This window comes from Balearica regulorum, chromosome 5 (assembly GCF_011004875.1).
Source record: "Balearica regulorum gibbericeps isolate bBalReg1 chromosome 5, bBalReg1.pri, whole genome shotgun sequence".
Classification (NCBI taxonomy): Eukaryota; Metazoa; Chordata; class Aves; order Gruiformes; family Gruidae; genus Balearica; species Balearica regulorum.
This window is the reverse complement of record NC_046188.1, coordinates 9,999,181-10,019,942: the sequence shown is the minus strand read 5'-3', so window position 1 is coordinate 10,019,942 and position 20,762 is coordinate 9,999,181. Positions and strand designations below refer to the sequence as shown.

The window sequence follows — 20,762 nt, the reverse complement described above, 5'->3', positions numbered from 1 at the left end:
TGTTCTTGAGGGAAGGATGGAAGGGAATGAAGTGGTATCCATAGAGAATGTAGAGAACGCAGCAAACACCAGGAGCCCAGTTTTCAAATATGGACATCTCTATGCTTCCTGTGCAAGGAGGACCTGGGTGTCTACAGATCTGCAGAACCAGTTGGGATAAGTGGGCAGCTTCCACTTGGCTCCAGGGGTTGGAGCTGGTCCTGGCTGCGTGGACACTCTTTCTTGTAGAGTGTCCTTAACGGTGAATTGCGAGGCAGGGAGCGAATGTGGGGGTGTGGACTCTTGCAAATAACACCAAACACAATAGTCTGTTCTTCACTCAAAAAAACCTCCTTTTGCTTGTACTCGCAGCTAATTGGCAAGGTGTCTGCAGGCTTGAAAATTGGGCTCTTTTTAGAAAAGGACTTCTGTGGGACTGTGAGGACTCTGAAACGTGTGCTACTTACACAGAGCTTCTGTGCATGGAAAGCCAAGTCTGTGGTAATAATTTACTACATTGGAGTTGTTAACACAGTCATTTTGCTTTTCCATTGGAATTTCCCACACCAAATTTGTATCGTGAATTGGAGCCATCGAAGTGCTCAACTTTGAAATAAGCTCTGAGAACGTGCTGTTTAACTTAAAATCTGCACAGAAACTCTCCTTTCCTTGTGTTCTTGGGCTAGTTTTGTGTTACCTTTTTGCCCGTTTGTAGTTATTCTTTACTACTTTCCTCAGTCTGAAACCAATTCATTTTTTATAAGCATCAAGGCGGAGACCACAGGGTTCAGATTACACTTCTACTTCGGAGGAGGAATATGGCTCAAATCACAGCTCCCCTAAACACAAACGCTCCCATACTTCAACAGCCACACAAACACCAAGGATACGTGGCTCTGGGCTGAGCAAGCAGAAGCACAATGGCAGAGAAACGGATGACGATGAGGATTTTGATGACCACCCTGACCCCTACAACTTCATGGCGCAAACAGCAGAGATAGCAGAAATAGCCAGGTGAGGGGGGGCTTTATGCATCGGCCCATGTGCTGAAAATGGGAGGAGTTTTCTTTGGTGTTCAAAACAAACCCAGATGTGGAGGTAGAAGGAGAGGCAGTGTCTCCTGTTGTTTGTGTGCTCCCCATCTCCTTCGTATCCGAACATCAGCTTGGAAGGTTTTCATGAAGCTTTACAGCCTGTGCTACACAGTGCTGCTTGTACCTTCTCACTAGAAAATGCCAAGGCACAGGGAAGTGAGGTTGTATCTCAGTTGGTTTCTTGTTCAAGCTCTGGACGGGTATCCTCTTTTAGCTCTAAGTTTGTCAAAAGATGTAACTGCCTATACTTGCTTATCTCTGCTTTCTGCTAGAAGTCACTGTGTGTGCACGAACTGGTTGGTATGAACTGTCCTAATTCTCCACAGATGGATTAGCAAAGACTGAATATGTAAACTGTTGAAGCTGCTTTGCCTGAAGCCGGTGAGGGAGCAGTAAGCAGTTGCTGCGGGGCAGAAACCTCTTTGCTTGGCACAATTGAATCCAAACAAGAAAATCTGTCTGGGCCCTGTGTATAAATGAGTTGTGGCTTAGCTTGATGTTCCTGGATACGGGACGTGTTGTATACTGGTGGTCTTCGTGGTTGCCTGGAAGACCTCAGCAGTAAAGCAAATAGATTCTTTTTTTAAACAGTGGTATTTGAGGTTTGACATCTCTAATATGCAACTGTGTTATGCCAACTTTCCAGAAATACTGGTCTTCCATTGTACTGGCCATACTTGAAATACTTTCAACTGCAGAAGCTGTCTTCTGTCTGCTTTTGGTCAGCATTTCCAGGTCATGCTTATTGCTTACTGCACTGAACTCAAAAGAGATTTTCTTGCATGAACGTTGCTGTCAGGCTGCTAGAAAGTGTGTCAGCCTTCAAACCAGGCCACATTACCTGCACCGCACAAAGTGCGTGTGTGGGAGATGCTGGCTTCCCTCCTAGCAGCGTTCCTAGCACGGGAGAGTGCTTCAGGTTGCAGCAGCTATAAATAAATGGTTGCGTCAGACTTGTCTGGCACTGCACGTTGCAGGGCTCGGTCACAGAGTCTGCTTCATAATTGCAGTTCTGTTTTTCCATTGCTGCTCCCAAATTAACTGGGAGGGGTTTAGAGGAGTCAGAGAGAGTTAAAAGGGAAAATGCCACTTGTTTATAGTAAGTGAATCATATAATGGATGTGTTCGGTGACAGCTCTATCCAAATCACGGATAGGGGGCACCTTAGGCAGGCAGATCAAACTGCTTTTTATTAGTTCAGTTATGCATTTTCTTTCCAAGGAAATGTTTTGATGAACTGACAGTTTTATTACATTGTTTGGTTTTTTTGAATTAAAGAAAGTGTCTTTCAGATGAAGCTAGCTAGCTGGAAGATTTTTTTTTTTTTTCCTCTTAGAAGCTTTTCTTTAAAATTACCACAGCAGCTACTTTTGGTCTGAAGGGCTTTTTTTAAGCTCTGCTAGCAACAATTGGAGACTTAGAAACTCTTTTTGAGATCTAGAGCAAGAGCAGCAGAATGCTGCAATCGCTGTGTGTTAACTGGATACCTGTCAAGGGGCTTGAAGTTTCAAGATTTGGTTTCTGAAAACCAGATCCCTCTAAGGTATGCCATGCTTACTCTGGTAATCTCTCAGCCCTTCTGGAGAACATGGAGGCGTATTTTCCTTTACAGTCTATAAACCACAAAGGAAAAGGAAAAGAGTTTGAAATTTTATTATTCAAGTAATAAAAAAGCTTTTCCCTGTATGGGCTTTTTAATGGAAAAGAAAGAAGTCTCAAGAAGAAAAAGTGGCTGTGTTCTATTAAATTTTAAAAAAAAAATTAAAAAAAGGAGGAAGTAGAGTGGATGGATGGGGGAGCAATAACATAATGCTTCTTTATCCTTCTTTATGGATTGTCTCCAATACTTTCTGGTAGCATGTAGTCACTAGAATTTGCTTTTTATCAAACCTCTGCTTCAAAGCTGGGCTCGAGGGGGAGTGGATTTATTTTCTTCCTCTTGTATGCAGCCAGAGTATTCCTAAGCACCCTGCCAAGGCACCCCCCAAAAAACTTGCTTTCCCTAGCCTCTGCAGAGGTTATAATTCATACAAACTTTTGGTGGGTGCTCCTGTTATATTTTATGAGTATGAGGCTTGTTGTATCACGTGTCCTAATGGCTCATCTGCATGCCCTGTGCTTCAGACTCAGCCAGACCTTGGTGAAGGATGTGGCCATCCTTGCTCGAGAGATTCACGATGTTGCTGGAGATGGGGACTCACAGAGTTCATCGGGGACGGGACCAAGCACCTCCCTCAGCTCTGTGCCCAATACTCCTGCTTCCACCATATCAGCGAGAGAAGAGGTAAGATCCCAAACGACAGAAATCTCTGCCTCAATGCAAGCAAGTATGCGGGGTATGGTTGCGGTGGGAGACCAGGGCAGCATCCCCAGTTGCTGCAGCATTAAAAAACCCTCACACCCTGCTCCCCTATAAAGTCCCAGAAGAAAGATTGACTGTTTAGGGTGCTCTTTATTTTGCCTTACCCTGTGCCACAGCCAGCCTTGCAGGAGGTGGGAGCAGGCTGTGTGGGTCAAGAGCTATGTTGGATCTGGGCAGGTTTTGCTTTTGTTGGGGGCATCCTTACTGTGCCTACAGGAAGCAGGAGGGCCCTAGTGTCAAAATGTTAGATTCCTCATATTATTTCCTAAGGATCTCATGGCCTCTACTTGGACTTTGGTCCCTGAAGTCTTCACTGAAGAACGTGATGGCGTGGGTGTGCTGTGCTGTGCTGCTGTACCAGGGAGCCTCAGCCTCTCTTCATGTTTCAGACAAGGCTCTGACTGCGTGCTCTGGCTGCACGCTTTGTATCAGCTGTGTATTTTGTACCTCTGCTGTGTCCTTTCTGCCAGGGCAGTTGAAACACTGTGCAGGTGTTTCTTGAATCCCTTCTCCCCATCTGCGTATTGATGGGCAAGGCCAAGGACTCTGCTCTCCAGCTCTTCAGTGAAGCTGTGGCTTCCTCCTGAGCTGTGTAACACGGTTTGGAGTGGGGAGAAGGGCTTTCTTAATTTGACTCACCTGGCTGCAGTGCAGGAACTCAGCTCAAACGTGGCTGGAAGGTCACCAGGAGGCTCCAGCTGCTAACGCAAAATTGCCTTTGCTGCTGTTTAAATCCAAATTGCCTCCTGTCTGCCACCAGTGTGGGCTTAAAAATATACACAGCTCTCTTTGTCTGCTCTTCAGATAGGCCTCTTGGCCCTCTGTTGCCTTTGGCTGTTGTGAGAATTGCAGACCCATCCTAAGCAGGGCTCAAAGCTGAGAACCAAAACTGTTACCCTGCCAAGACAGTAATTGGACGCCCTGTGACCTGCACTGTTTGTCACTGAAGGTGCAAAGCAGAAGTTTAGGGGGATACCATACTTGTGTTAATCTGAGGCCAACTGCAGCCTGCTCAGGGAGGGATTTCTTCCTGGGGCTGTTTGGAGCCACGGTGCACAAATGTTTCGCAATCACTTCGGGCTCTGAGATAAAGTGTTTTATTGCTTTGTTTCCATAAGTGCCACGCCTGCAAAACTGCCTTTTGTATTCTTTTTGAGCAGTTAAAGTGGTAGTCTACCTTACCTCTGACTTGCAAATGGAACATTTGCTGTGGGTTGGTAATGACCAGTACTCAGCACCTGCTTCCTTGCAGAAAATCAGCGTATCAGCTTTTTTGTTGAGTGCCACTGAAGGGTGGCATAAGTCAACTCATACAGAGGGATGCCCTCTACTGCTAGAGGAAGAACACCTGCAAAATGCAGTGTTTCTACTCTGTGCAAAATTATGGGCTCCAAAGCATGTGGTTGCGATGCTGAGTGGCCGGTTCACAAAGCCAGGATTGCTTGGACCCAGGCGAATTGAGGGTTTTTCTGTGATGTGGCTTTGCAGTGCTGTGTGGGACAAGCCAGTCAGCCCCCCTCGCAATAGCTAGGAGAGCAAATGTAGGGCTGTGTCGCACTGCAGGTAATGCTGCCGGCAGTACCCACTGCTAGAGTAGTTTTTGAGATCTTAGTGGTATAAATGAAGAAGCACTGTTAGGAGCCTCTGAAGACAGATCAGGAGCCATAACCTCTGTGTTCAGCCAATGGTGAAAACCATAAAGGCTTTTATCAAGACTCACTCCACATAGGGTTGGAGAGCACTGTGATTTCAGCAGGGCCCAGCAGCTGGGAGACTGTTTGAGTTACACCCAAAATGCCACTGTGCATCAGTGGAGCTGCCCTATGTTAGGGATGGCCAGGAATGGGTTAGATCAGCAGGGCTTTCTATGATGTGGAGACATAGAGCTGAATCCTGAATAGCTTGGGATCCTGAACTGCGCATCTTGGGGGTCAGGTTATGAATGAGAGCAATATAAACTGATGTGGGTTTAATAAATATGCATTGCATCTTTGGAACTTGACTAGAATCTGGACGTGCTTCCCTCGGTCTGGGTGCTGCTGAATCTGTGCTAAAATAATTATTTTGGCTTAAAGCAGGGAAGTTGCTAGGAAATATCTGAGGACCAATGTGCGTGATGCTAAGCACTATGAATTTTATGAATATTTATTAAACAACTTTATATTAAATATTCTAGGAAAGGACATAGTGATGAGAAATAGCTACCGTAGTTATAATAGTAATGTATTGAAACATCTGATAAAAGGAAATATGTGAATAAGAAACATCTTCTGCATGTAACTGTATCTTACACTGCTCTGGCTCTTGCAGTGTTGTATGCTGTTCTGCTAGCTCTTGATTTTCTACTACTAAATATTTATGCCTATTCTAATAAAGTGGGGAAAAATGCAGGCAAAATAACTACTGATGCTGGAATCATTTTTGAGGGTTTAATGCCCTACCAGAAGCTTCACTTTGGACCAGTGTGTGGCACAGCATTTCTCAGCCTCAAATGAATTGCTTTTTCAATTACTTTTATTACGAAGCTTGGTTAAAGATCAAAATCATGAGTGTTCTCTTAAAAATTAAGATGGAGCCTTGGATTTAAACCTTATTTCTCAAGTTCTGTCCTTTCAGGTCCAGTGTTGGCTTGGATGTTTGCCAGGGAGGTTTTCAGTTTCCCCAGTGAACGTTTGGGGTGTTTTTGTTTGTTTTTGTAGCCTCAGCTGGATAGTTTATAATAACCTACATTCTTGGCATACTGAGCTGAGTACTGCTACAAATTAAGCAAAAAAAAACCCCAAACAAACCAAAAAAATAGTTCAGCAAGGGTGAGACCTTCATGATTCCTGTTTACCAAAGCCATGGGTTGTTTGGGATGCCTGGAGTTGTGGGTGTGTAGGTTTCACAGGACCCAGCTTTCTGCAGAGCTGAGCAGTCAAACCGAAAGCTCAGCTGCTGCAAGCGCAGTCCAGTGGGTCATCCCAAATCACTGGCCACTTCTGCAAATTTTAGCCCTGCATGAAATGCTTTTGGTTGGTCTTTTTTTCAAAGTTGATATAGCAAAAAACTTGAGCCCAATTATGTCTGTTAAGTTACTGTTTAACATACTCAAAGTTAGTAGGAGTGTTGATATGTCAAGAGGAAATGCTTACAGGCGTGACAGAACAGAAAGCAGGAGAAGAGACCAGGTTAAATATGAAAATCTGCTGGTGATGGGGGAGCAGGTGCTGTCCTTACCATGTTTTCAACTGGTTATGCCGAGAACTGCTGAACTGTAGGAATATCTCATTCCCTTCTTGTGCTGCTTCACTGCTGCAAGCAGCCTAACTTACTGTTTCTGTACTTCTTGAAAGCCTGCTTAAAAAAGAGAAGCTTATTAGCTAAACATTTTGGCTGTTGTGCCCCGTACCATAATATCTCATACCTTCTGCCTGTGTATAACCCAAGTGCTATTGCATAGAGTGTGGGGAGCCTGGACCTTGGATGGCACATGGTTTCCTCACAAGAGCTCTGTGCTTTGGCAACCGAAGAGCCTCCTGGCCTCTATGTTAGGCCCTTATCTGTGCTCGGAGGGCTGCTGGATTCCACTCAGCACAGTCTTTCGAAGTAGCTGGGGAGCTGCCCGAGACTGCCTCTGCAGAACTGGTTGGTGACCAGGACCTCCATGGGCTTCAGTGCATGCGGTGGGTGGGCATCGAGTGCTGGTCCTCAGGAATGCGCTTTTGGGAATGTCAACCCAAAATAACCCCAAACCACGTGTTCTCTTTGATAACTTGCTGTCACAGTCATTCACTAGCATTGATCTCTTTTGTTTCTGTTTTAACACAGATTGCTCGTAGATCTTTTCGGCTGGCATATCCATCTCAGGTGCACTCTCCATCCCATTATTTTTGTATCTCTGTCTTGTCACTGTTATTTTCCTTCCCTTCTTTTAGAGTTTTTGTCTGTCAGTCAACCAAACAGGAGTTGGTGTCTGTCTTGCCTTTTCTGTTCTTCCTGTTAATTATTTGCGTTCTCAGTGGTTTTGTATTGCTTTTTCATCTCTTCCATGTGTTACTGAATGGTTCCTGATTAATTTTAGTGTGGCTTTACTGTTGCATTGATATATTAAAACATAAAATATGGGAAAACAGGGCCTTTTTGAGTTTTAGCCTAAATTCAAAAAAGGCAAAGATGTACTTTTCAACTCTGTGTTCAAGTCTCAAAATTATAAAGTGGAATAGCCCCACTGAGTTTCGTAGGATGACTCCAGTGGGTCACTGAGTGCTTGCAGGATTGGGGTCTAGTAATTTGCTTAGGAACCCATACCTGTCTGAACAAGACTTAAATGAATCAGTGTTCCTCTGGGGCTTGCCTGAAAGTCTGCAATACCTGCAGTGAGTGCCTGTGTGCCTCCTTCCCTACTAATTTTTAATGACTCATTACTCATTATTTCCAAGTTGGTGCAGCACATTCCAGAAGCAAGTCTGAACTACCAGAAAGTGCCTCCGGGATCAGTGGAACTGAAGGATTTTGACCAAAATATGAACGATAATAGAGAAGAGGATACCTCAAGAAAAACGAGGACGAGAAACCGTGAGGAGGCAGGCCACTTTTTTCTTTACTTTATATATGACATTGCTTTAAGCTGCGTATGTATACCTGTTCTTTCTCAGCTGCCAAAGGAGGCTATTCAAAAAAAACAAAACAAAAAACCCCACTTCTCAAGACTCCTGACTGGGAAGTATAGAAACAATGAAACAGTGTTTAAAAAAGAAACAAAAGAGGAACAGAATTACCCTTCTTGCCAATACTGCCTGGAAGTTTCCTCTCTTGTGTAAAACTTCATTAAAACCTGAGGCTTGGTCACTTGATATTTGGGAGGAGGCATTCAGTGTCACAGCCCACTTAGGATATTTCACTGCTCTTTTAAAGAAAACCACAAAAATCTCAACTTTGAAATCTGCAGCACTGGTAGTTTAAAGGCAAGAACTCACGGCACGAAAACAGTTGTTCCTAATCGATAAAGGCACCTTATTTTTCTGCAGTGAGTGTGCTGGTCAGAGCTGCCCATAGAGTAGCAGTGGCAGGATCTGGACCTTATGAGGAGTTTCTGCAGCTGGGCTCCTTGCTGTGCCATGCTGTGCAGACAGCAAGCCACTTATTCTGCGTTGTTCCCTCCAATGTGTGCAATTTGATGCAATTCTGGGGTGAGAGAGCAGGGTAACATGGAAAACACTGGGATGATGCTAAAGGGTGAGGAAGCCTGGCCTGAAACTTGAGGCTGAGGATGGTGTGGGAGTGAGGGCAGTAACGGGGTGATGGTAAGCGGAGGAGCAGGCTGCTGATGCTGCGCTTGGCTCTTGCTTCCTTTTGCTGTCTTGCTTTCTGCCTGCTGGCTCCGGTTGAAAAGGAGGAGCTGGGGCAGAGGCAGGAGGGGAGAGCTGGGATCCAGCACAGTCAGTCTGCTGCTCTGGAGGGGGGGTTGATTGAAGCAGGCTGGCCTGAGCCAGTGGTGTGCCGATCCTGTCCTGTGACTGACTTGAAGCAATCCCTCGCTCGCTTATAGAGACATGCCAAGACTAAGTAAAAGGTGCAGGTTCAGAGTACCCCCAGCTGATGTGGGCTTTCCTGGCAGAAGCTTGGGGGCTCTTTTGGATCACAGGACTTGAATATTTTTTGTTGTTGTTTTTAATAAAGCACAATGTAACATGGTGGGATTACATGGCTGTGAAGGTGGCTTGAACTCATATAAATCACATTAGATGGTTTTGGTGAGCCTGCTTGTGGGACTTCTCACATTGTGATTTGGCTTTTGGGTTGGGGGGGAGGGGAGGTGCCTCTGAGGCTCAGAAAGTCTTAAGCTTTTTCTTTCAGAAATGCTTAAAGAGTTATCTTACTGCAGACAATTCTGTCTCTTTGTACACTCCTCAAGAAAAAAAATTCAAACAAGTTAGTATTAATCTTTTTGCCGAAGTGCTGCAACAAAACTGCATGTCGTCTTAATCTCCCTGAAAGTCCAAATATCATCCCCATCAATGAAGATTTTTCAGTGGGGATCATTTACTGTAAAAATTTCCAGTTTTGTAATATGCTTCTTCTGCTAAAAGTTCTCTGGTCTGCCCTTATATTTTAGGTAATTTTTGACAATCTGATGTTGAACCCGGTGTCCCAGTTATCACATACAATCCGTGAAAATACAGAAAACCTAGCTGAAAAAATGAAGTAAGTACTTTTTTTAGCCCTGGCCTGAAATGTTGATTTGTTGCTGAGTTTGTTGGCTTGCTACCTGTGGAAGATAATGCATTGTTGTCTTGGAAAGTCTTGTTATCAAGGTGCTGGGAATCCGTATGTAGGAAACTGTGTGCATAGTGAAAAAAAGGTAACATGAATATTTGCCACGTCTTTTCCTCATACGTTTAGCCTTTGGAATTTTAATGCTGGATTTGTAATGCCTGCTGATGCCTTTACTTTGAAATGTTGCCTGCGCAAAGAATTAGCAGAAAATGTGTTCCTGTGGTGGATTGTCTCCTCTTTCCTCCACTGTCCCAAGGCTCTTAGAAACCCTGCAGGTCACCAAGGCTTGTGAGGGCTCTTCAAAGCCTGTTGTTGTTCTAGAAGACATCAGTTAGGGAAGGACTTTGGATTGTTCCTAAATCAGCTGAAAGGCGATTTGTTCAGTCACTAATCCACTAATCTCCTTTGTTGCCACATCTTGTGATAATTAAGTCTTTTAAACAAGTGGCTTTTGGATGGCAGTTTTAAGACCTGCTCTGTTTTTTGTGCTGTAGGATTCTGTTTCAGAACTCGGAAAGGACATGGGAGGAGATGGAGGCCAAAATTAATTCAGAAAATGAAGTGCCAATTCTGAAGACATCAAACAAGGTAAGACCATGTGAACAAGTGAAATACCAAAGGCTTGCATTCATGAAAGCTTTGTAAGAAACCAAAATAACAAGCTCTGTCCCTTCTTAAATCCATTTCTGAAATTTCTAGTCCATGTGCATGTGTTGAACTGCTGGGTTTTGTTGCTGTTTGAAGTATGACAAATTGAGTTCCTCTAGCTGTTGTGTTTCACCTCACTCTTCCCCTCTCCCTTTGTGATTCATCTTCAAAAGCCCAGTCCCTTAACAGATGTTTAAGTTCAGGGTCATTAGGCCTCATTTAAACATCTACCAAACGCATCATCTACCACGTGGTTTCCACAGCTTCAGTTGTAGACAAGTGTTTCTTGAGAACGTTTTTCTTCACCTGTAACAGTTCAGTAACAGAGCAATAAAAAAGCTTCAGCCCTGGGGTGGTGTTTGTGCTCTCATGACCTCTTATTTTTTCGTTTATGGGGACTACTATCTGAGATTTAAGTACAATAATGGACCCAGCAAATACGGTTAATGCTAAGTGTACAGATAACTGTGCAGGACCTGTGTAGCTCAGTGCTACAGCAGTATATATGTGGCCAATTGCTTTGTCTGGTCTAGGAGTTGAGTTTGTAAATATCTTCGTGCATTTGGTATTAAGGAGGATGTGGAGGAGCCTTTGTACAGTTAATCTGGCTAGTGTTTCAAATCTAAACCCCACTGTGGCTATGAACTGGGTGATGTAGTAGCACTTGGTGAAATAATGCAGAGCAGAGGTCCCCATGCACTGACCAGGTGCACCTAGATACAGATCATCGAATCGTAGAATGGTTTGAATTGGAACAGACCTTTAAAGGCCATCTAGTCCAACCCCCCTACCATGGGCAGGGACATCTTCAACTAGATCAGGTTGCTCAGAGCCCTGTCCAACCTGACTGTGAATGTTTCCAGGGATGGGGCATCTACCACCTGTCTGGGCAACCTGTTCCAGCATTTCACCACCCTCATCATGAAAAATTTCTTCCTTGTATCCAGTCTAAATCTACCCTCTTTTAGTTTAAAACCATTATCCCTTGTCCTGTCACAACAGGCCCTGCTAAAAAGTCTGTCCCCATCTTTCTTAAAGGGGGCTTTTAAGTATTGAAAGGTCACAATAAGGTCTACCCGGAGTCTTCTCTAGGCTAAACAACCCCAACTGTCTTAGCCTGACCTCATAGGAGAGGTGTCTCATCCCTCTGATCATCTTTGTGGATACTAGCTTTGTCTTTTCTGTTAAATAAGCAAGGTTGGAACTGACTTTGAATCTTCTTGATCAGATAAGACAGAGGGAGCAAGACTAGATTCCTGTGTCAGTTGAGTACTTTGTTGCTTAATTTTCCATTCTGATGCTTTTGTTTCTAGGAAATCAGTTCTATCCTGAAGGAGCTCAGGAGAGTTCAAAAACAGCTTGAAGGTTGGTCATGTAAAATGTTCTTTTTGTCTCTCAAATGTCAGTAAGTTGCACAAAATAAAATAACATGGCTTGATTTGCCAGTGAAAGCTGGGAAAGGATGCAGAAGTTTAGTTTGTTAGCATAGTGCTTTCTGATGAGTGCATATGGAATGAACAGTAGATTTATCTTGTGCTGCCAATTTTTAAGAAAATTGTTGACTTTTGCAATGTGAAAGCTGTTGTTGTGGAAATGCTTCATTTGTGGTAATTAGAATATTCTCATAAGATGAGCTGGCAACGGTCTGTTCTGCTGAAATAATATTTAGCAGCTCTTTCAGCCAATAAGATGTGCTGTGCTTTTTGGACTTGAATTTTGCACATACGGCTCCATGCAATAGAAAAGGCAAGACAAGCTCTTGCATCACCTAGAAGCTTAATAAAGACATACAGGTGTAATTTTGGGCTCCTGCTAAAAGCTTGCCGTTTGGCTGCTGTAGTTTGTCTTTTCCAATTGAACCAGAAAGTTGAATGTCCTTGTAGCTTCACTTTGGGACGGGTTTTGCTTGTTAAAGCTGCTTAGGTCTGAAGGTATTAATGAAGAAAACATCATGACTAAAATGAACACGAGTACTGCCTGCAGTTCTACTGCCTTCAAAATGAAGGCAGCAACCTTCTGTTTAGAAACTCTGCTGAGTGCTGCTAATATGTCTCTATATGTCTCTTTTTTTCCTTTTTTTTTTTTTTTTTCTTCCCCCAGTCATAAACGCCATCATTGACCCTACTGGAAACTTGGATGTAGTTGCCAGTAACAAAGCATCTTCTGCTGCTAAACAATCTACAGCCACTAAAGTCAGGACTGCTAACACTTCTGGGTCCACACTGGAGACTTTGTCCCCAGCTCAGATGAGAAACTACACGCAGAAATCGAACTGTGGGTCTGCTAGCTTACAAGATTCGAATTTCATTCCAGATGGAGAGAAATATGTGATTTGATGCGATATTTTGTATTGCTATCATATTGTAATCTACTGTTGCATTAGTATTGTGTATGAGTGGTTTGTGGACTGTTTGTGTGGAGCAGTTGTTTAGATTGCTAACACGTTGCACAAAAAAAACCCCAATCTATGCTGTGAGGGTGAATGGAAAGTCTGTGATTGCCTTTTAAACAAGACTAGCACTGTGGAGCAGCACATATTCAGCATAGAGGCAAACTGATTTTTAGAAAATTACTCACTTATTCTTCCAGTGTGCCATAAGAAAACAGGCTTTGCATACGCTCCACTCAATACTGCCGAAGCTAAAGTGTTCTTGCGTTGGCCTTTTAATTCAGTTGTAATGAGGCGCAATTTAAAAAACACTTTTTTTGGTACTATATTTGTTTTGGTTTTGTAGTTGTGTTTTGTTTTGTTGGTTTTTTTAATTATACAAGTGAAACATTAAAACTCTGTTAGAATCAACATGCAAATCCAACAGAATGATTGTGCAATATTGTGAGTTTCTAGGAGAAACTCTTCGTACAGTTGTGTAAGAAGTCCTTTTCAGCGGTCATAAAAAGATGACCACACTGAAGTTGTGCATAGTCTTATTTTCTTATTTTCAGTCTAAAAACCAAAATAAGACAGAATAAACCCTTTGTTTTTCTCTTGGGAAAGTGTAAATGTTAATAATGGTATAAATGTAAAGACTACTAATACAGTTACTATTTAGATGAGCCCAAAGTTTGGGGTAGGTACAAAAAGTCAGATTTTACAGTTTAGCTTGCCAAATTTTCATGATTTTGGTACAAATGTTGTCGTTAAACTGTTGTTTGTTTTTGGTTTTTTTTTAATATACAATCTTTTTACAATGAGCTACAAATGCTCTTGGCTGGGCCAAAGACTAAGATGTTTGCAATTAGCTAATTGCTAAGAAAGACATCTGTTCCAATGGCTCATGTAATAAACTTAATTGCACAGTTGCTGTGAACTAGTGTTCACTTGACAGCACTGAAAAAATAATGGCTTAAATGTAGCTCCACCTTTACGGCTAGTTCTGTTACGAATTTTTTTTCAATACCAAAGTGCTTGAAGACCACCATTCTGTGGTATTCTTCAGAAACTATTCATCAGTGTCAAGCACTTGGTACAATTGGGATTTTTGTCTGGATTTTTTTTTTTTGGTCTGTTATAATCCTAGAAATACTAAGGATTTTGTGCAGTTGCACTGAACAATTCCTTGCTTAAAGTTGGGCTTTGTATTCTGTCTTTCAGTTAAACTGCAAAACACGAAGCAATTTCTCGTTGCTTTAAGAACAAAAGTTTTGTTTTTGAGGGGACCTCTTCCACGCGTGTTTGCTCCCAGTTTTTTCTGTCTTGTATTGATTCCGTTTTCATTCTTCCTGGTCAATAAACGGTAATCGGGTAAAGAAATTCTTTTGTAGCTGTGGAGGATACGTTTACTGGGAAGAGTGAGCAGATGAGTTCCACTTTGCCCTCATACAGTGTGTAGTCTAACCAGTGAAAATGGTTTCCCAAGCTTGACTGCTTCTTGTGTGCTGACTTTATATTTTGGGGTGGGTAGTGGATTTCTTAGTTAGCTTCAGTAGTTACCTGAGCTTTTCTGCTAGACTGTTGTAACAGTGGGAACCTGTTAAGGTAATTTAAATAAATAGAGATGCTCACGAAGTGTTTAATCTTACTAGAAAGACCGTGACTGCTTTCCTGGTGAAGCCAGTGGGAGCTTTCTATCACTTTCAGCTGAAACAGGATCAGTCCCAGAATGGGAGTATGCCAACAGGCCATTCGTTTCCTTTTGAGCGTGCAAGATGCTGGCTGGTAAACAATAGGTGCAAATATCCTTCCAAGATTTCCAGTAGGTTATAAGACTCATCTGCTTGTGTGGAGATGCTCTTCCATGAAGAAATCTGCTGGATTTCATGTAGATGAATGCAGAATAAAAAAAGAATTTGCCCTTGATGTTCTTCTGCCTGTAATATACGCACTATCTGAATGTGTTCATTTGGTCATTTATTCTGATCAGTCTTTTCTTGAAATACCTGACTGTGTCCTTGATGAATATCATAAGTGGTGGTATCATTTCTGACATATGAGACACAATTTTTCAAGCCCTTCTTGATTAGGGTTTGAACCGACCAGGTGCTACCCCAGCTCACTAGGAGTTGAAGGACCTTCACAGATAAGGTGTTGCTGTTAGTTTCAGTTTTGCTGTAGAGACATGTGAATTACTCAGACATCTGACTTTTATTATTATTTGTTACCCACATTTCCACATCTTCATGGCTATGCTCTAGCAGATTTTGTTTCTCTACAATGTGTCCTTGATGGGACTTCTTTTACTTTCACTTGAAAATTGCTTGATTTTTCTTTCATTCATGAACACATCAGGGATGTGTTCTGAACTTGAGAGCTCTCACAGACACCTTACATCAATTAATCAAGCGACTAATAAGGATGCAACAATCGGTGTCTATTTATAATTTGGGAATGTGTGTGTGAAGCAGGGGGAGGATGCACAGCTCGATTTGTTTTATTTGTGACACAGCCAAACTATAAAATGCTTCTGTGTCCTGACACAACGTTTATCCTTGGCTCTTTGCATTTAAAACAGTTTTGCTAGTCAGTGATGAAATGCAACATATTTTCTCTTGCATTCGCTGTTTTGGAAGTACACCCCATTTGCACTTGTCTGCTCCAGATAAGCCAAAGAGCTAGCCACCTGACTGTAACTCCTTCGGTCACTCACTCTTCATTCTTACAAGCAGTACTGTATGCAACCATGAAAACATGCCTCTGTGTGACTCCAGTGTGACCATAGCAGATGTGTAGTGGTGTGTCTGGGTGACCCAGGATCAGCGTGTAAGATACCTACCTGTTGGCTTCCATGAGCTACGGATGGGCCTTGTGTTGAGCTTGGAAGGGGTGACGCTGACCTGTGGGTCACTCTCGTACCATATTGCTTTCATGTGTTTTGTATCTGACTAAAGAAATGTAACAAAGGGTGGGATTTTCAAAGTCTTAGGGAAGCAAGTGCTCAGGTCCTTCTGGGTTTCTGTACACTTTGGGTGCCTGATGCCATGAGCACCTTTCAAAATCCCAGCCCTCAGCTCTTCCACTATACTTGAAAACCATGTTCTCAGTTTGCTTTCAAATGTAAAAACCTGTTACTCTTTTCTCATGGAGTGAATGTAAATTCCTGCAAGAATGTGTACGAGCTTTGTGAGCGAGGTCCTAAATGTATCTATGGTGATATCATGTTGTGGTCGTGCTCCAGGAGAAAAGAACGTCTGCATCATCTTTGAGTATTTTAGTAAAGGTACAACTAGGGGAATGTTTACATACAGCCTACTGAAAAAGAGAGGAGACAAAAAAAAAAGATTAAAAGGTGTAAAGTATTTAAGTGCAAGATTCTACTAGTTTTTTCCTTGTTTTGCAGATCACACTAGCTATTTTTGAAGTTCAGTAAATGTGTATAACTTTTGCAAAGACCAGACAGAACTACCTGTTCACTTTCGATGTGCCCCGTGCTGAATTGTGCCTATTTCACTCTCTGCTGTTGTTATGCTGCTGATTCTGCTGTTCTGAACTGTTCACTGGATCATTCCATTTGCATGCAACACAAATGCAAGCTGAGCTGTCTGAGAGTAAAGCTGAAACACGTTTGTATAACTTGAATCAATTAATGACTTTCTTTTCCACACCCTCTTGAAATGCTGTGTATAATTTTGAGTAGTTTCTCCTGCCCTGATTTTTCCACACTTTTTGGTTTGTTTTTGGTTTTTTTTGAATGGTAATTTATTTTTGTTTGGATTATAGGCAGTATCTGTACATTTTGTTTCAAGGTGATATTGTGGACGTCTTTAAAAAAAATAAATTGTTATTTTATATAATTTTATCATAAAGTTGCTCTAATAAATCATTCTTTTATCATGTGACAATGATTCTGGATTTCCTGTGTTAATTTGGGGGGGAGTATGTGTTTGGATTAAATTTTTCAACTGCTTGTTTACATTGTGTTAACTACAGTCTAATGAAAGAAGTGTCAGCAACTGCAGGCTCAGAGCAGAACTGGATCGGTCCTGCTGACACCTATGGCTGGGGCAGACCCCTCCCCAATAGTACCAGAGTCCGCTTTCCCCTGCCACTGCAGGACTGAAGTCCGCAGGTCCTCATCGCCTGAGGGCTGTCTTACTTCTGAGTATGATGTGATATTTGATTTTAGTACTGTTTTATTTCATTGCCATGATTAACAATGGTACTTAAATCCAGCCTGGATATAATCATTCTCCAGCAGATATGTGATTATAGAAAAACATTATTTATTATACTCTTTTGCTCTCATCTAATATATATATTTATATATATTGGAGTTTGTGTCTGTGAAATTCTTTTTGTTTTTCCCTTCATTCCATCACTGTGCTCCTTTCCTCCTGCAGTTCCTGCAGTGCCTGCATCCTTCCCGGCACTTCTGAGATAACATTAATTCCTGCTTCCCCTCTGCACAGCTTTCAGGTGCCTGCAGCCTCCCCCACAGTGCTTGGTGCCGCGTGGGACTCTGGCTCCACGTTTTCTGCATTAGCACAGCTTCTGTAGGGAGTAGAACATGTGTAGCTGTAAAAACATTACATTATTTGCCAGCAATAACTAAAACACAGACAAAGGGGTGGGGGTGGGGGGGGGAATATTAGTACCTAACCAGGATCAGTGGAAGACTCACCATCCTCTGGTGATCTTTGCATTAGATACTTGAACATGAGATCTTTCATGCTTATAGGGAGGGATCTTGTGTTAAAAAACAAAGTAATTTAAAAAATTCTTCTGCCTCTCTTAAAAACCTTTCTTAAACTTAGCTTGCAGAGAAGGCTTTTTCTGTTCTCTAAAATAGAGGGCTGGGTTGCACACTGAGTGTATTGCCTCTCTACAGGCTTCCCCAGCAGCACGGAGTGGTGTTTGAGTAGGAATGCTATGCAAAGTGCCCTTTTGAAATCAATAGCGCATCCACTTCATTAATTTTTAACGGTCTGACTGAATAAATATAAGTGGTAGTGGAACGGTGGCCAAAACTCTTTGCAACATAATGAAAGGTGCTCTCTGGGAGAATTTAAAAATAAAGGAGAGATGGCAAAAGTACTGATCTCCCCTGTACCTCTTCCTGCTGAGTATTCAGTGGCGATCCTGCCTGGCTCTTCAACTTTCTCATCTGCGTTTGGAAATAGAGCCTGGCTTTCCACGTGTGTGTAGAAGGGAACACCAGAAAGTGATGCCTGCAGCAGGGTTTGCAGAATCCTTCCTCAGAGCAAGGCTTCAAGTCATCGGAGAGATGCCTTCTCATTTTTTGACGTCATGTGAGGATCTACCAATAGACCCTCCTCGTCTATTTGGTCCTGCCCATGTGAGGCTGTGGGAGGACCATGCCTTTTTCAACAAGGGCATTTGTGAACTGTGCAAGAGCAAAGCCCTGCCCATCTCAGCTTTTTCTGGTGGGATGGGGTTGGCATGGGGCAACAGTGGGTGGTTTGGCTGAGGGGGGTGTTTCTTTCCTCAGGAGGGGGTACAACCGTTTGGATGCAGCCATGCAGATACTTGGAGCACCTGATGCAGTTTTTCTAGAAAAAGTGTTTTATTTTAATGGTTTAATGCTTGACATGAGCTGAGCAAGGGAAGCCAAGAAAAATGACCATCAGAAAATAGCACTCACTAGGACTCTACCCTGCTTAAGCTTTTTTTTTTTTTCCTCCTCTGAACAGAAATTACTGAAAATACTGTACTTTCCAAAAGAACTGGTGCCAGAAAAGTAATGCTTCTACCTCCATCAACATCCAACTTGGGAAAACATAGGAAGGAAAAAAAATTACAAACCCAAAACATGGCATCCACCTGGCACCTGGGGACACTTTGTAGGCAAGGAACGATCCAGAGGCATGGGTGAAATTCTGTTTCAGCCAGAGGACCTGCGGCTTTAGCACAGCAGAACCCATCGATAGCAGGTCACTCCTTTGGGTGGTACGTTTCTCCCAAGGAATGGAACTCCCTCCTGGCTGTTGATAGCTGGGCAGGCTCGAAGAGGATGGCTTGTATCACAGCCTGTAACATGCCTTCTCCACAGGCAAAGCAACCTCTGTGTAAGCAAGAAAAATGTTCTTAATCTTCAGGAGGACAACTAGATGATCTTTAAGGTCCCTTCCAACCCAAACCATTCTATGATAGCAGTTGCATCGGGCCAGTGATTTCCTGGGTTGCCAAGTACTTTGCAAATCGAAGAGGAGGAATGTAATTTTTTTAATGCTAAACCAGATATATTCAAGGCAGACGCAACATCCCAGAGCTTTTACTAATACTTGTAGGTCATCTTTCCTGGCATGACTGGAGGGCGAGTGTCATGCAAGAGGAGTGACACGACTGAGATAGCAAAGGACTGTCTGAAAGAGCACTCATTAGAGCTATGCAAATCACTAATTATATTTTAAATTGGAATAAAACTTTTTTTTCCAACCAAAATACAGATGACAAGCATTAAATTAATTATAGGTTGAACAAAATGATTCTAGGTAAGTACTGAATGTTAAATGCTTCAAGTTAAATGTTTGAAGTCTAGGGTTAGATATTTTGGTGAATTTATTGCATTTTTTAGAAAATGGAAATGGATTAAATCTTTAAAAATATTTCCATTTTAAAAAAAATCACAATTTTATTTAGACCTTGAAATTTTCTCTAGACTTGTTGGCTGAATCACTTCCCAATTCTTGACCTGAAATGCCTCCCCGCCACCCCCCGCTCATTTGAGTCTTTTGGCACAAAGAATAAATAGAGCATCTTTCTTTTGAAGCGTAAGGACCCTGGCTGTTCCTGCCTCCCATCCTTCTGTCAACTGTTGGTGTTCGGAGCCCAGCCACCTCGTCCTCGTGAAACAGAAAGTGTAGTTTTGTAGTAATCTGCAGCGGTAGCGACGTTTTTCTCTATTATTAGCTCTTGGAGATGAGAACGTGTTAAACTGGCAGTTTCTTCTTAGCAAGCCTCCCACACAGGCGTTAAAAGATCTTTCACTGTATCTTTTAATATACCCTTCTCATAAACTGGAGTCCAAGCATGCTTTTTAGAGGGAGTACGTTAACCACAGCGTGGCATCCAACTGTGAGAGATGTATTTACTCCGTGTGTGGGATGGTGGCAAGCCAGCCAGAGCAACTGGTAGAAGAAGCCTTGTCTGAGACATGGGGAAGAGGAGGAATAAAAAAGATCACTTGTTCGCCCTGAAACTTGCCAGTCTTTTTTTCTTTCCTCCCTCCAATTGCATGAGTTGGTCAGATAAACTGTATTAATTCTCCCCACAAACCCACTTCCATCCTTAAACCCTCACTGTCAGTGGGATCAGAAATGCATAGTTGATGTTGGGCTGGTATGTGAGATCAGATTAGCAGAGGGAAACCAGACCTTTGCAAGCTGGAGAGGAGGAGGACGATGAGATTAATCAGAGCTGGAAGTGGTTAGAGAGCTGCAGAGGAGGAGAAATACAGTTCCATTTTCTGGAAGCTGCTCCTGATATAACCCAGCCTCTCCCAGTTTGAACTAAACTCGTGGTATTGAAGGAACTACTGATAAGTCCTGAACTTCAAACAAATGTGCTGTTGCTTGTCTGGTATGATCCTGAACTCACTGAAGTCAGTGGGAGGCTTTGTGATTTATGTCGGCATAGTTCATGCTGTGATTTCAGTCCGGCACATAAACAGAGCAGGGTGACTCGTTGCTAAGCTTGCTGACGTGTGCAGCACACGCTGACTTGAGCTCATGAGGCGCTTAGCTGAAACATTTAGTTTGGTTGCTCAGCCTCTGAAATCAGCAGAGGGACAGGGATGCTTCCCAGAGGTGACCTGGACCTTTAGCGTGGTGGCTCGCTGGAGTTGCCTCTTTTCCCTGACTGCAGGTGAAGCCTCGGTCAAGCAGGATCCTGCCTTCAGCTTTCTGGTAACCTGAGCCTAAAGGGATGGCGGTCGCCTTTGCCTTGTTTTTAAGCCCCGTTTTAAGAGAGATTTGGGATGGCCCCAGTGATCTGTGTACAACCGTAAATTCAGGAGAGAGCTGGCTGG

At 42.8% G+C, this 20,762-nt stretch overlaps 1 protein-coding gene across 7 annotated transcripts in view; it reads left to right on the top strand.

Annotated features, from left to right (window-relative positions):
* The window catches only part of CEP170B (centrosomal protein 170B), a 60,912-nt gene extending 44,887 nt beyond the window's left edge, over nt 1-16,025 (top strand). For 3 of the 7 annotated variants that reach the window (XM_075753403.1, XM_075753407.1, XM_075753401.1), the window contains 8 exons: nt 744-993; nt 3,198-3,357; nt 7,246-7,284; nt 7,857-8,000; nt 9,533-9,621; nt 10,188-10,281; nt 11,655-11,706; nt 12,442-16,025. In XM_075753403.1, the coding sequence (XP_075609518.1) occupies nt 744-993; nt 3,198-3,357; nt 7,246-7,284; nt 7,857-8,000; nt 9,533-9,621; nt 10,188-10,281; nt 11,655-11,706; nt 12,442-12,677 (1,064 nt within the window). In that variant the 3' untranslated portion in view covers nt 12,678-16,025. The remainder of the gene's footprint in view (nt 1-743; nt 994-3,197; nt 3,358-7,245; nt 7,285-7,856; nt 8,001-9,532; nt 9,622-10,187; nt 10,282-11,654; nt 11,707-12,441) is intronic. The other 4 variants (XM_075753404.1, XM_075753402.1, XM_075753405.1 and 1 more) reach the window with 3 other exon arrangements.
* The last annotated feature ends 4,737 nt before the right edge of the window (nt 16,026-20,762 follow it).